The following is a 14,195-nucleotide window of genomic DNA, read 5'->3' on the forward strand; positions in this document are numbered from 1 at the left end:
TGTTTTAATCTATGATTGTTTACTGTATCACATCTCCATGACACTGGATCCTTTGGCTATAAATTCTGTGAGCATGACCTTAATCTCCACAACCACCTGATGAAGGAGCGGCGCTCTGAAAGTTAGTGTTTCCAAATAAACATGTTGGATTATAACCTGGTGTTGTGGAATTTCTACAATATATCAACAATCATGCTATTTATCAGGTGGATGCAATCATGACGTTGGGAGGATATCATCATATTGGGTCTGTCCATTAAACAATTACAAGCAGTCCTTGATATGTGAACTTTATTAAGACTGGAACATTACTTATTTCCAATGAATTTAATACAGGCAAGTTTCAACTAGTACATTCATATCAGGAAAATAGTCAACCTCTAATTTTTCATGAACTTTTAACATGCAAAGAAAAAGGTGATCAGGTTTAATCTGTTAATTGGAAGGACGGAAGACAGACATACTGGCAGCAGCAACGTTTCTCTCCAAATTACAAAATTGTCTAAAATATAAAAATGATACTTCAACTAACAATAAATGAATTCTGAGTATTCAAATCCAGCATCTACTTCAAGTTTGGATGTAAATCGGTAACCTTCTTAGAATGTCCACTCCTCAAGAATGGCAATGTTTTTAAGAGAATGTATGCCAACATGGTTGGATTTGTATTTGTTTGGGACATTGTGGCTAACACAGCTGTTATTTTAAAAAAGATATTAACCAAGAAAAGAGTTGACATCTTACTTACGGTCCAAAAGTAAACAACAATGCTACATTCCAGGGTAAAGCAAGAGTTACTGTGATGAAGATAGAGGTTTATGCTTTATAACTTTCAACAATAAAAGGTACATTAAAATTGAGATTATTTTACTTAGGTATACATCAAACAAAATTAAAGAAATCATATAATTTCATAATTTTAAGTAGCAATTGTTATGATGTCAGTCCAAAGCTTTTTAGTTGATTCTGTGATCAAAACGAATGTATTCAGAAATAATAATCTTATTCTCTCATAGTTTTGCATAATCTTTGAGGATCATTTCAAGTTTCTGGCTAAGCATGATGTTCCCCATAACTTTCAGCTTGCCTGCAAAGAAAGCCTGTAAACAAACAAAAAAGAAATTCAAGCATAATCCAAATCACGCAAAATAGAAAGCGATATCTCTCTTATGATACCAGAAAGTATCATTGCTTAATTTTCCTTTTTAATCTTCAATATTGGCTGTCTTCAGTTGTAAAAGCTGTTGGATCCATAGTACTAGGTCCCTCACACTTCTGCACTTCACAGGCAGTGTTCTCCTGCAGCTGGGGAAAGGGGACACTGTCCTCTCATTTCCTGAGGTCTTTGCCAGTCTCACTTACTGGAGATTGCATCAGCTCCAGCAGATCAGAAAATCTGAGAAGTATTTGTCAAGCTTTCAAACAGACAAGTTCTTTTCCCTAGATCCAGTCTGAGACCTTGGGACTGTTGATATTCACCGTGGGTGAAAGCTACTTAATCAAAAACTAATTCTGTCTATAGCAATGACCTGAAACCTCAGAGAGAATCAAGATTCAAATCCCTTAAAGTGAAACATTCTTCAAGCCCACTCTGTTTGACAGCTGGCAATTGCATTGGTGGAGGAACACATTGAAACCAGCTATGATGAATACATGTCATTTTTTTAGTTTCAGTTTAATTAACTTGTAATAATAGTTTTATTAATACACAAATGACTCCAATTAGTTCAAGACAGTAATATAGGTGAAATGAATGAAATTATTGAACTTTAAAAATGAGTTATAGGCTGAACACATCTCCTGGTTCTAGTATTCAGAACTATATCATCAATTTGGGTAATTCCTCTGAACCTTGCTTTTCATCTGGATCACTTGCCAGCTGATACCAATATCACTCAGGAAAAAGCATCTGTTTCATTTCCAAGCACCTCCCTTATGACTAGAAATTCATGTCTCTTCACAATCACTGGTGAATAAAATTGAAGACTTTACTGAAAGTTGTAGGTGATCACATTAGGATAGTTTTAATTAATATCTTCAACCAGGATTAGTAAGTTAAATGTTTGACAAGCCAATACCAATTGATTTGAAAGTCTGATCCTGTAATTTGATTATGGAATAGGCAGCATGAAGCTAACACAGGAGTCTGAACTGAGTCAGCATAAATGCTACGACTGTGTCACAGCAATACAGACTGACATTCCAATGCAACACCGAGGGAAAGACATATTGTAGAATTGCCATCCTTCAGATAATATTGAATAGAATCCCTCCAGTGTGGAAACAGGCCCTCGGCCCAAGAAGTTCACACCAACCCCCCGAAGAATAACCCACCCAGATCCATTCGCCTACTGCTCTACATTTACCCCAGACTAAAACACCTAAACTACACATTCCTGAATACTATGGGCAATTTTAACATGGCCAAGTCATCTAACAGGCACTTCTTTGGATTGTGGGAGGAAACCAAAGCACCCAGAGGAAACCCACACAGACACAGGAAGAATGTGCAAACTCAACACAGACAGTCGTCCGAGGTGGGAATTGAACCTGGGTCTCTGGCACTGTGCGACAACAGTGCTAACCACTGAGCTACTGTAACCAAAGGTTAATCCACCCATAATGGTGATTCAAGTGCAAGTTAAAAGGCACCATTATTCAAAGAGCAGGTAGTTCTCAAGGTGGTACAAGACATGACTCATTGCTGTGAAATGTTTCTAGCATCCAAATAATTTTATCTGCATATTCAATTGCTATCTTAATCAATCTTAACCTTAATCAATCAACTACCTTTGTCAAATCTATCTAATTTTATAGTTGAAATTTGTCTGATTCACCCTCTCAAGCACATTTTGGAGTTTCCTGTGCATCAGCAACAATATTGCATCATCATACTTAGGATGATCATCAACTCTACATCAATCGTGAATCACAGTTTCTGTTCCTTATTGCTAATTACGCATACTTGCTGGAAACTGAAATAGGGCACATATAGAAACACAATCCTTGCAAATGCTGGAGATATGAAATTTTAAATAAAAGTGCTGGAGAGACTCAGCAGGTGTGGCAATACCTGTGAAACAGAAACAGTTAAAGTTTCAAGAGGGATGTGAAATTAGCGCTGTTCCTTTTCCAACAGATGCTGCTTAGTTTTTCCAGCTCTCTACTTTTCTATACAATTTTTAGCACTTTCAAACATTCAATTACTTTGAGAATCCTGAAGAGAGAAATTAGCAACTAAAAACTTATCAAAACCTTTCAGAATTTTTATACCCAGTTTTGATTTGGTGATTTGAATATGTACAATGCATCTTTACTAATTTATTTCACTTTTAAAGATGACCAGAAAGTGCACAATTTGCTCAAGTAAGTTCCTAGACTGCTGCTACTAGTAATGCAAAAAAAGTGAAATATAATTTGAAATGTACTTTAAAGTGTTTTCTTAAAGTTTTGAAAAGTTTTTATCCATATGGACTATGAAACAGTGAATACTTTAATAGTTTTATTGACATACTCCCCATCCGGTCCTACCAGAAGTACCTTCGAAGATTTTAGGAAATCTAAACATTCGATACATATGAATAATTTATTGACTGGATGGCCCTATAAACTTTGCCAGAAGTTTTTTTTCTAAGTGTGATTGTTCTGGCAATAAATTATAAGTACTTTACCAATGACATTAATCTTACTAATGAACAAAACAGGTATCTAGTTTTCTGTGTGATTATTATTTTTACACTATCTAAATGAAACTTGGAAACAGATTTGCAATTGGTCCATTTCAAAAATAAGGAAATGACCTTTTCAAGCAATGATTTGGAGATGCCGGTGTTGGACTGGGGTGGACAAAGTTAAAAATCTCACAACACCAGGTTACAGTCCAACAGGTTTAATTGGAAGCTTCAGGACAACCACCTGATGAAGGAGCAGGGCTCCGAAAGCTGGTGCTTCCAAATAAACCTGTTGGACTATAACCTGGTGTTGTGAGATTTTTAACTATTCAAGTAAGATGATCTTGGATGTTAGGTAGTTGTTCTTTTATTTATTCTTCCATGGGATGTGACTGGCCATCATTTGTGGGCCATCCCCAATTGTCCTTGAACTAAGTAGCTTGCTAGCCCATTTCAGAGCGAAGCTAAAAGTCAACTGCATCACTGAATCTGGAATCATACTTGGTCCAAACAGATAAGAATATCAGGTTTCCGTGCTTAGAAGACTTTAGCAAGCTAGGTGAGGTGAGACTAGAAGTCAGTCTCCAGTCAAACCATCCAAGGATTCTTCCAGGTAGGACATAAGGCTGCATATTGCAGAGGCTGCCCTTTCAGCTACTGTCATTCAGCTCAGCTAAAAAAAGCTTTTAAATTCTTGGTACAGGAGGCTCCAGCCTACTGGTTTCCTATTTTTAAAATAACATGCTTGAAAACTTCTCAATTTCCACTGCAACAGACCTTTAAGATTTACATATGTCAACTTCACCCCTCAAATTTGGATCGATGACCAAAATACAACAAAATTACACAGTTAGAAAACTTGTCTAGAGTGTGGTGCTGGAAACGCACAACAGGTCAGGCAGCATCCAAGAAGCAGGAGAATCGATGTTTCAGACATAAGCTCTTCATCAGCAATGAAGCTTGTGGGCTGGGAGTTGCTGAGAGACAAATGGGAGGGGGATGAGGCTGGGGGGGGAAGGTAGCTGGGAATGCAATAGGAAGATGAAGGTGGGAGAGAAGGCTATAGGAAGGTGGAGCGGATAGAGGGAAAGACGATGGACAGGTCAAGAGAGCGGTGCCGAGTTGGAGGCTTGGGATTGGGATAGGGTTGGGGATGGGGAAATGAGGAAACTAGTGAAATCCACATTAATCCTGTGCGGTTGCAGTGTTCTTCCTCCAGGCATCAGGTGGTTAGGGCTTGACGATGCAGGTAGCCCAGGACCTGCACATTCTTGGTGGAGTGGGTGGGGGAGTTAAAGTGTTCAGCCATGGAGCAATGGGGGTTGGTTGGTGCAGACATCCCAGAGATGTTCTCTGAAATGATCCGCAAGTTGGCATCCTGTCTCCCTGTATGTAGAAGAGACCACATCGGGTGCAATGAAAACAGTAGATGACATTTGTGGAAGTACAGTTAGGTTGCTGTCAGATGTGGAAGGATCATTTGGGGCCTTGGATGGAGGTGAAGGGGGGAGGGGGGGGGACTGTGGGCACAGAATTTGCACTTCTTGTGGTGGCACGGGAAGGTGCCAGGAGTGGGGAGCGGGCTGGTGGGAGTCGTGGATCTGACAAGGGAGTCTTGGAGGGAATGGCCTCTCCGAAACGCTTATGGGGTGGGGAGGGAAATATATCTCCAGTGGTGGGGTCTGTTTGTAGGTGGTGGAAGTGGCAGAGGATGATGCGATGTATTTGGAGGTTGGTGGGGTGGAGTTCAGGGATGGAGGTGCGGGAAGTGGAGGAGATGCACTGGAGGATATCGTTAACCATGTGGGAGGGGAAATTGCAGTCTTTGAAGGAGGCGGCCATCTGGGTTGTTCTATAATGGAACTGGTTATCCTGGGTACAGATGCAGCAGAGATGGAGGAATTGAGAATAAGGGATACGGTTTTTACAGGAGGCAGAGTGGAAGGAGGTGTAGTCCAGGTGGCTGTGGGAGTCGGTGGGTTTGTAGTAGATATCCATGGTTAGTTGGTCGCCGGAGATGGAGAGGTCCGGGAAGGGGAGGAAGGGGTCAGAGATGGTCCAGGTGAATTTGAGGTCGGGGTGAAAGGTGTTAGTCCAGTTGATGAACTGTTCAACCTCCTCGTGGGAGCAGGAGATAACGCTGATACAGTCATTGGTGTGGCAGAGGAAAAGGTTGGGAATGGTGCTGGTATAGCTGCGAAAGATGGACTATTCCACGTACCCAACAAAGAGGCAGGCATAGCTGGGTCCCATGTGGGTTCCCATGGCTACCCCTTTGGATTGGAGGAAGTAGGAGGATTGGAAGGAGAAGTTGTTGAGGTTGAGGACCAGTTCGGCCAGGTGGATGAGGGTGTCGGTGGAAGGGTACTGGTTGGGACAGCGTGAGAGGAAGAAATGGAGTGCTTAGAGGCCTTTGTCATGACGAACAGATGTGTACTGGCAGTGGATGTCCTTGGTGAAGATAAGGTGTAGGGGGCCAGGGAAACGCAAGGCTTGGGGGAGATGAAGGGCATGGGTGGTGTCACGAAAGTAGGTGGGGAGTTCCTGGACTAAGGTGGACAGGACAGTGTCAAGGTATGCAGAGTTGAGTTCTGTGGAACAGGAGTAGGCTTAAGACAATGGGTCAACTGGACCAGTCGGGGTTTGTGAATCTTCGGTAAGAGGTAGAATTTGGCGATGCAGAGTTCTCGCTCTATAAGGTTGGAGGCTGGGGACGGGAAGTGTCCAGAGGTGATTAGGTTGGGTATGGTCTGAGAGATGATGGTTTGGTGATGGGAGGTGAGGTCATGGTCGGGGGGACTGTAGGAAGAGATCGCAATTTTCCCCTCCGACATGGTGAACGATGCCCTCCAGCATATCTCCTCCACTTCCCACACCTCCACCCTTGAACCCCACTCCTCCAAATGCAACAAGGACAGAAATCACCCTGGTCCTCACTTTCCACCCCATCAATCCCTGTATACATCGCATCATCCTGCGCCCCCTCCAAACAGACCACAAGATCAAGGATATATTTCCTTCCCCGCCTCTATCAGCGTTTCGGAGAGACCATTCCCTCCACAACTCCCTTGTCAGATCTACACCCTCACCAGCCCACACACCATTCCCAGCACCTTCCCATGCCACTGCAAGAAGTGCAAAACCTGCACCCATACCTCCCCCCTCACCTCCATCCAAGGCCCCAAAGGATTCCTTTCACAGAAACTTATCTATACCTCCACAAATGTCACCTACTGTATCTGATGTGGTCTCCTCTACATCAGGGAGACAGGACGCCAAGTTGCGGATTGTTTCAGAGAACAGCTCTGGGACTCCCGCACAAACCAACCCCACCCCCCATGGCTGAACAGTTTAACTCCCCCTCCCACTCCACCAAGGACAGCAGGTCCTGGGCATCCTCCATCGCCAAAACCCTAACCACCCAATGCATGGAGGAAGAACATCTCATCTTCTATCTTGGGACACTGCAACCACACAGGATTAATGTGGATTTCACCACTTTCCTCATTTCCCCTCCCATCATCTTATCCCAGTCCCAAGCTTTCAACTCCGCTCTGCCCTTTTGACCTGAACATTGTCCTTCCCATATATCCACTCCACCCTCCTCTCCAATCTATCACCTTCTCCACCACCTTCATCTACCTACCTTCCCCTCCGTCCCCCCACCCCATTTATCTCTCAGCCCCCTGGCCCAAAAGCCTCATTCCTGATGAAGGGCTTATGCCCAAAACGTTGATTTTCCTGTTCCTTGGATGCTGCCTGACCTGCTGTGCTTTTCCAGCATCACACTCTGATCTCCAGCATCTGCGGACCTCACTTTCTGCTAGTTATAAAACTGTGTTGTCTTACACAGAAGGGGGGAAAATCAAAATTGTGTGTTGGCAGAAGGTTTATTTACCTTTTGTGGATTAAGCTTTCCTGATACCACTTGAATGAAGTCTTCATCAGAGAGTGTAAAAATAGTGTCAGCCCGACGCCGTGCTGCTCCCTTGTACAGTTCTCCAGAACCATTCTTCAAGTCAATAGCTAAAGGACACACAAAATCTATTAGAACGAACTCTGTTTAACAATGAAAAATATGTATTTACGTTTTTTTGAAGAATAGCAAATACAAACTAAATATGCAGCATTATAAATTGGTACATTGTTATCAATGAAACTCAATAGTGCCATAGTGAGAGATTTAATAGGGTGTGTAAAATCACACTTTAATACCGATTTTCATGTCTCTTAAATACAAGGGACAAGATAGTTCACTCCTGTTTGTAAAATGTTTGATTACCTATTGCAGTTATGATCTCTATTCTCTGAGAATAAAATGTTCAAATGCCACATACATTAAGAACATGGTTGCGACCTCATTGCAAGTTTTACTTGGTGAATGCAATCGTGAGATGTGGGCATCTTGCTGGCAAGGTTGCCCATCCCTTATTATCCTTCAGAACCTGGTGATTAACCACTTTCTTGAACAACAGCAGTTCATCTGATCAGTATGATTTTGCTGAAGCTCCTCGATGCTGCCTGAATTGCTGTGCTCTTCCAGCACCATTGATCCAGCATCTGATCAGTATTCCTAACGTTGTTACGAAGAGTGTTCCAGGATTTTGATTCAGTGACAGTGAAGCAACAAAAATATAGTTACAAGTTGGATAGTGCTCAGTTTGCAAGAGAACTTGCAATTGGTGTTATTCTGGTGCATCTGTTGCCCTTGCCTATGCACATTGCAAAGATCACAGGTTCCATGAGTGCAATGGAAGGAGACTCAGAGTTACTGCCGTGTATTTTGTAGATGGTACATACTGGTGCTACTGTACATCTGGGGTGGAGGCAATGAATGCTTAAAGTGCTGGATGTGTGGTACAAATGAAGCAGGCTGTCATGTCCAAATAGAGTCAAGCTTCTTGAATGTAGTTATAGCTACACTCATCCAGCAAATGGACAGCCTTCTCTTATAACCCAGACTTGTGCACTTTAGAGTAGTCAGGTAGTGAGTTTTTAATTGCAGGATTCTTAGCCTCTGACCTCCTCTTATAACCTCAGTATTCATGGTCCAGTTCAGCTCCTGGTCAATTGTAACCCCCAGCATATTGAAGGTGGGAGTCTCGAGGTAAAAACAAGGACTGCAGATGCTGGAAACCAGATTCTAGATTAGAGTGGTGTTGGAAAAGCACAGCAGTTCAGGCAGCATCCGAGGAGCAAGAAACATCAATTTTCCTGCTCTTCGGATGCTGCCTGAACTGCTGTGCTTTTCCAACACCACTCTAATCTAGAAGGTGGGAGACTCTGCAATGGTTATGCAGTTGAATTTCAAGAGGAGATGGTTACATTCTTTCTTGAAGATGGTCTCTGCCAGGCACTTGCATGACGTGAATGTTACTTGCATTTATTAGGCAAAACCTGAATTTAGATCAGGTAATGCTGCACATGATCCAGAACTGCTTCAATATCTGTGGATTTTGTACTAGTGGTGAACATTGCACAATCATCAGCAAATATCTCCACTTCTCACCTTATGATGGAAGAAAGGTAATTGATGAAGCAGCTGCAGATGGTTGGGTTTTGGATATTACGCTGAAAGACCCCTGAAGTGATGTTCTGGGACTGAAGCAATGGTCTCCAAGATCTTCACCCATTTTCATTTGTACAAGGTGTGATTTCAAGCAGAGACTTTACATCTCGATTTCCACGGATTTCAATTATGCCAGAGCTCAGTGATGATACACTTGGCGAAATGCTCTTTTCATATTTGTAAAGTAACGTATGGTTTATATATACTTTAATCTCATTTACTTTTGGTTATTGACTTTTGAACTAGTGGCATAAGGGCTGTTTATGTGTCTGACGGATTTAATGATTCATTTGTAAGTGGTGCTGTAGCCATGGTGACTTATTTTAAACAGTACTCCAGAACCTCTTCCTGAACAGCTATAGGGATTTGTTTACATCGGGAGAATTTACAAGCAAGCGTAGTAACCGGTAGAAGATTCTGGAATTATTTATTTGGACTTGGGGAAACATCTAAAGTTTGAAGGAAAAAAATAATTAATTTCAGTTGGGCCAGTTTTGCAGAGGACTTGGCTGAAGTAAGATGTATAAAATGATGGCATGCAAATAAGGGAGGTAGTTTCAGGCTTGTTATGAAAGTTTACATTCGTCCACAAAGTTCAGTTTAAAACTTCCATGCCAGAAATACTTGGTTAAAACCCTGAAGGGGTCATTTGAAATTAATGCTGCTGTTCAGTTTTCAAAATGAGAGAGAAAAGAAAACTCTCGCTGGTGTGTGTACTACAAATAAATGTTGTTGTGATCAACGGAATTATATTTTACCTTACGTTTTGAAATCTTTAAGTTTGTATAATATACAATTGGCTTGGTTTATTCCACTTTATCTTTGTTTCATTTGTGTAATAAACTTGTTTTATTGTTGAATCTCAATTCACAGCATTGCGAGTTTCTGTTTCAGTGAAGATCACTTTGTCATGTCAAAATAGGCCATTTAGCCCATCAAGTCTGCACCAACTCTCCAAAAAGCATCCCACCCAGGCCCACCACCCATCTTATTCCCATAATTCCTGCATTTACTACAGCTAATCCACCTAGCCTACACATCCCTGGACATAATGAGGCAATTGGAGATGGCCAATCAACCCAGTCTGTGGGACTGTGGGAGGAAACTGAAGCGCCCAGAGGAAACCCATGCAGACACGGGGAGAATGTGCAAACTCCATGCAGTTACCCAGGACTGGAATCAAACCTGGGTCCTTGGCACTGAGGCAGCAGGGAAATGGAATTAACATTGCAAGTCCAATGACTTCTTTGGAGCAGAATATTTCAGTGTTGTAAACTAATTATTTAAAAATTATGGACTACTAGATAGGGAAATGATCCTTTACGAACTCTGTTCTCTCTCTGCTCTGAACGTTTTTTTATTTTTCAGCAGAGGAAGAAAGCTATAAATGCTTATAGGTTGGAATAAAGATGTTCCTCCAACAGGGGTAGGGGAGGCAATGGGGTACACAAAAACAAGAATAAGGAGAAGGCCGTTGAACCATGATGAGGTACAATGTATTCACTCAGAGGGGGATAATCTTTGGAATTCTCCACTCCAGAGAGACATAGAGGTTCAGACATGGAGCACATCCAATACTGAGGTTGCTGTATATATTTCTACATATGAAAAAGGGATGTGGGGATCACATAAGAAACCATGATCCCACTGAATAGCAGAATGGGCTACCCAGCTCCTATTTCTTACCTTTTTACATTCTCAAAACACAAAATGTTGGGAAATGAAAAATAAATTCTTTTAAATTCTAAAATATGTATTTCCAACACTTATTTAATTTTCATTCTTGACAATTGAATAAAATCTTAGATTTCACATCTGTGTTTCATGTAACAGATGCAATTCCAAGTATATGCCAAAGTCCAATAGTACCATTGCTGTTTCAAGTGGATCTGTCAACTTTTAATTATCATAAATTATAACTGAGCAGGAAAGTGATTTTAATTAGAAGTCTCAAAGAATTCTTCCTTTCAAGAAAATACCAGAGGAATTGATGGATGTGAATTCAGTTCTAACGTTTAAAACATAATTTGGATAAGTACACGAATAAGAAAGTTTGGAGGGATATGGGCCAAGCGCAGGGAGGGAAGACTAGTTAAGCTTGGAATTATGGTCGAAAAAGACTGGTTGGACTGGAGGCTCTGTTTCCCGTGTCGTATGACTCTATGACTAAGTGAATTAGATCCTGCTGACTACATTTGAAAGAACTGCAAGCTGTGAGGAATATAGTGATAGACTTCAAAAAGGCACAGACAAACGGGATGAATGGGCAGATACCAGATGGATGAAATTTTATGCAGCGAACCACAAAGTTTTACATTTAGGTGAGAAGAATGAAGAGAGGCAATACAAAATAAAAATGCAATTCGAAAGAGGGTGCAGACACAGACAGACTTATATGGTATATGTGCATTGGCCGTGGGATTGGCCGTGCTAAACTGTCCCGTAGTGCCCAGGGATGTGCAGGTTAGGGTGGATTGGCCATGCTAAATTGTCCCCGTAGTGCCCAGGGATGTGCAGGTTAGGGTGGATTGGCCGTGCTAAATTGTCCCCGTAGTGCCCAGGGATGTGCAGGTTAGGGTAGATTGGCCGTGCTAAATTGTCCCCGTAGTGCCCAGGGATGTGCATAAGGTATATGTGCATAAATTGTTGAAAATGCAGGGTAGGTTGAGAGAACAGTTAAAAACACAAAGGATCCTGGGTTATACAGAGGCACAGAGAACAAAAAAGCAATGATATTATGATGACCTTTCAGAACAACAACTTATATAACATCTTCAACATAATAAAATAACTTATGGCACTTAAAAAGGCACACTGTATACCTAGTCTGGCAGCTATGTATTTTATGATCCAGCCAGCTCAATCAGTAGTACTGTGCTGAGCCACTCTTGGTGGTGACGATTAAAATCTCCAGAGTACACTTTGTGTCCTTGCTACCCTCAGTGCTTCCTCCAAGTGTTGTTCAAAATAGAGAAGTACAGATTAATCAGCTAGGAGAGGACAGAGGTGGCAATCAACAGGTTTCCTTGCTCTTTGATGGGAACCAATGTTGGTCAGCAAACACAAAGGTGGCAATTAAACAGGACCTAAAGCCAATTTAAGACTCATGTGACAGAGTTTGAGATGAACTGAAGTTTATAGAGGGTTCACAGTAAGAGAATAGTCAGGAGTAAATTGGAATATTTGACTATCAAGGGAATGAAGTATTGAGTCAGTGATTTGACAGCAGGTGAACTAAGTTGAGGGCAATGTTGGGGATATTACAGCGGTGATCATAGGAAGTCTGAACAATCATGTCAAATATATGGTCACATGCTTCTCTCAAAAGTAAAAAGACAGCACATTCAGCAACTCCCACTTCCAGCACCGTCTCCACTGCTGTAATATGCTATGCAAGGTGCAGTACAGATGTGCATAATAACTGGTTTTAATATTGGGGTGGCTTTGACAGTATGTCTCCTGGACATCATTGCATTAACTGCTAATGGGTGTCACGGCTATATCTATAGTGGAAAGTCAGCCAGGTTCCAAATGCATCAAGGTATGAAGAGCTCAGGGGCATTTGACTAGCACATGGTGAAAGCAACATGGCAATTCTCTGGGAATCCTGCACACATGTGAATGATAGTCTTTTTCTATCTGTACATGAACTGTACATTGATGGTAGTGGAAACCTTTGCAATTGATAAAGATCTCAGGGTGATTACCACACGTGCATTCAATTACATTTTGGACCTTTTAGATACGAGTGATAACAACTAAGTAGAGCACTTTCTAATTCTGACAATCCTCATCAACTAGCTCTCGTAAATATGGTATCAGTCATCTAAGAAATACATTTGTGGGGTGTAGATTGATATTTTTGTCAAATTTCACATGCAGAAGTCTGGAAGGAGTCAAAGAAACTAGTCCTAGCCTAACTAGTGTATGCTAGTGTGTATACTATACACTAGTTTCCTTCCATTCCAACAGCTTCAGCATATCCTTCCATGGTCTCTTCTCGCATGTACCAAACATGTCTATTTTGAAAACATCCAAGCTATTCTTCTCAAAACCTTCAATGGTAGCAAGTTCCCCACATGATCAATTTGAGTAAAGAGATTTCTCTGTATTGGATTTATTAATTATTTCTGATTCTTACACTTATGGAAACATTTTCTTTATTTATCCTGTCAAGCTCATGAAAAAAAAATTAGACCTCTAAATCTCTTTCCTAAAGAAAAATCATCAACCTGTTCAATCATTCTGACAGCTATAATCTCTCCGTTCTGGTTTTAATCCTTGTAAATCTTTTTTGCACTTTTTCTCAAGCTTCTGTGCCCTTTTTAAAGCATGGAGATCAGATCTGTGCAGATCCTCTCGGCACAGCCTGAACAATGTGCTATACAAGTTCAGCATACCTTTAGGATGAGTCAGTATTAAAGCTTAGTCAGTATTTTTAAATGTTTTGCTGATCTGTAAATGATACTCACTGACTGAAGGGTTCAAGGGACCCAGAGGGTTGGTGGGGGGAGAAAGAGAGAGAGAGAGAGAGAGAGAGAGAGAGAGAGAGAGAGAGAGTGTGAGTGAGTGAGTGAGTGAGTGAACAAAGAGGACAGAGCGAGGGGGAGAGGACAGAGCGAGGGGGAGAGGACAGAGCGAGGGGGAGAGGACAGAGCGAGGGGGAGAGGACAGAGCGAGGGGGAGAGGACAGAGCGAGGGGGAGAGGACAGAGCGAGGGGGAGAGGACAGAGCGAGGGGGAGAGGACAGAGCGAGGGGGAGAGGACAGAGCGAGGGGGAGAGGACAGAGCGAGGGGGAGAGGACAGAGCGAGGGGGAGAGGACAGAGCGAGGGGGAGAGGACAGAGCGAGGGGGAGAGGACAGAGCGAGGGGGAGAGGACAGAGCGAGGGGGAGAGGACAGAGCGAGGGGGAGAGGACAGAGCGAGGGGGAGAGGACAGAGCGAGGGGGAGAGG

At 42.1% G+C, this 14,195-nt stretch overlaps 1 protein-coding gene across 1 annotated transcript in view; it reads right to left on the reverse strand.

Moving 5' to 3' along the window:
- Window positions 1-274: 274 nt before the first annotated feature.
- hsd17b4 (hydroxysteroid (17-beta) dehydrogenase 4) overlaps window positions 275-14,195 on the reverse strand; it is a 149,906-nt gene continuing 135,985 nt past the window's right edge. The window contains exons 23-24 of the mRNA XM_043711513.2: window positions 7,570-7,697; window positions 275-1,100 (exon numbers count right to left, since the gene is read on the reverse strand). Coding sequence (XP_043567448.2) covers window positions 1,011-1,100; window positions 7,570-7,697 — 218 coding nt within the window. The 3' untranslated portion in view covers window positions 275-1,010. The remainder of the gene's footprint in view (window positions 1,101-7,569; window positions 7,698-14,195) is intronic.

This window comes from Chiloscyllium plagiosum, unplaced genomic scaffold, assembly GCF_037043375.1.
Source record: "Chiloscyllium plagiosum isolate Xiang-an unplaced genomic scaffold, Cpla_swu_hap1 HiC_scaffold_2, whole genome shotgun sequence".
Taxonomy (NCBI): domain Eukaryota; kingdom Metazoa; phylum Chordata; class Chondrichthyes; order Orectolobiformes; family Hemiscylliidae; genus Chiloscyllium; species Chiloscyllium plagiosum.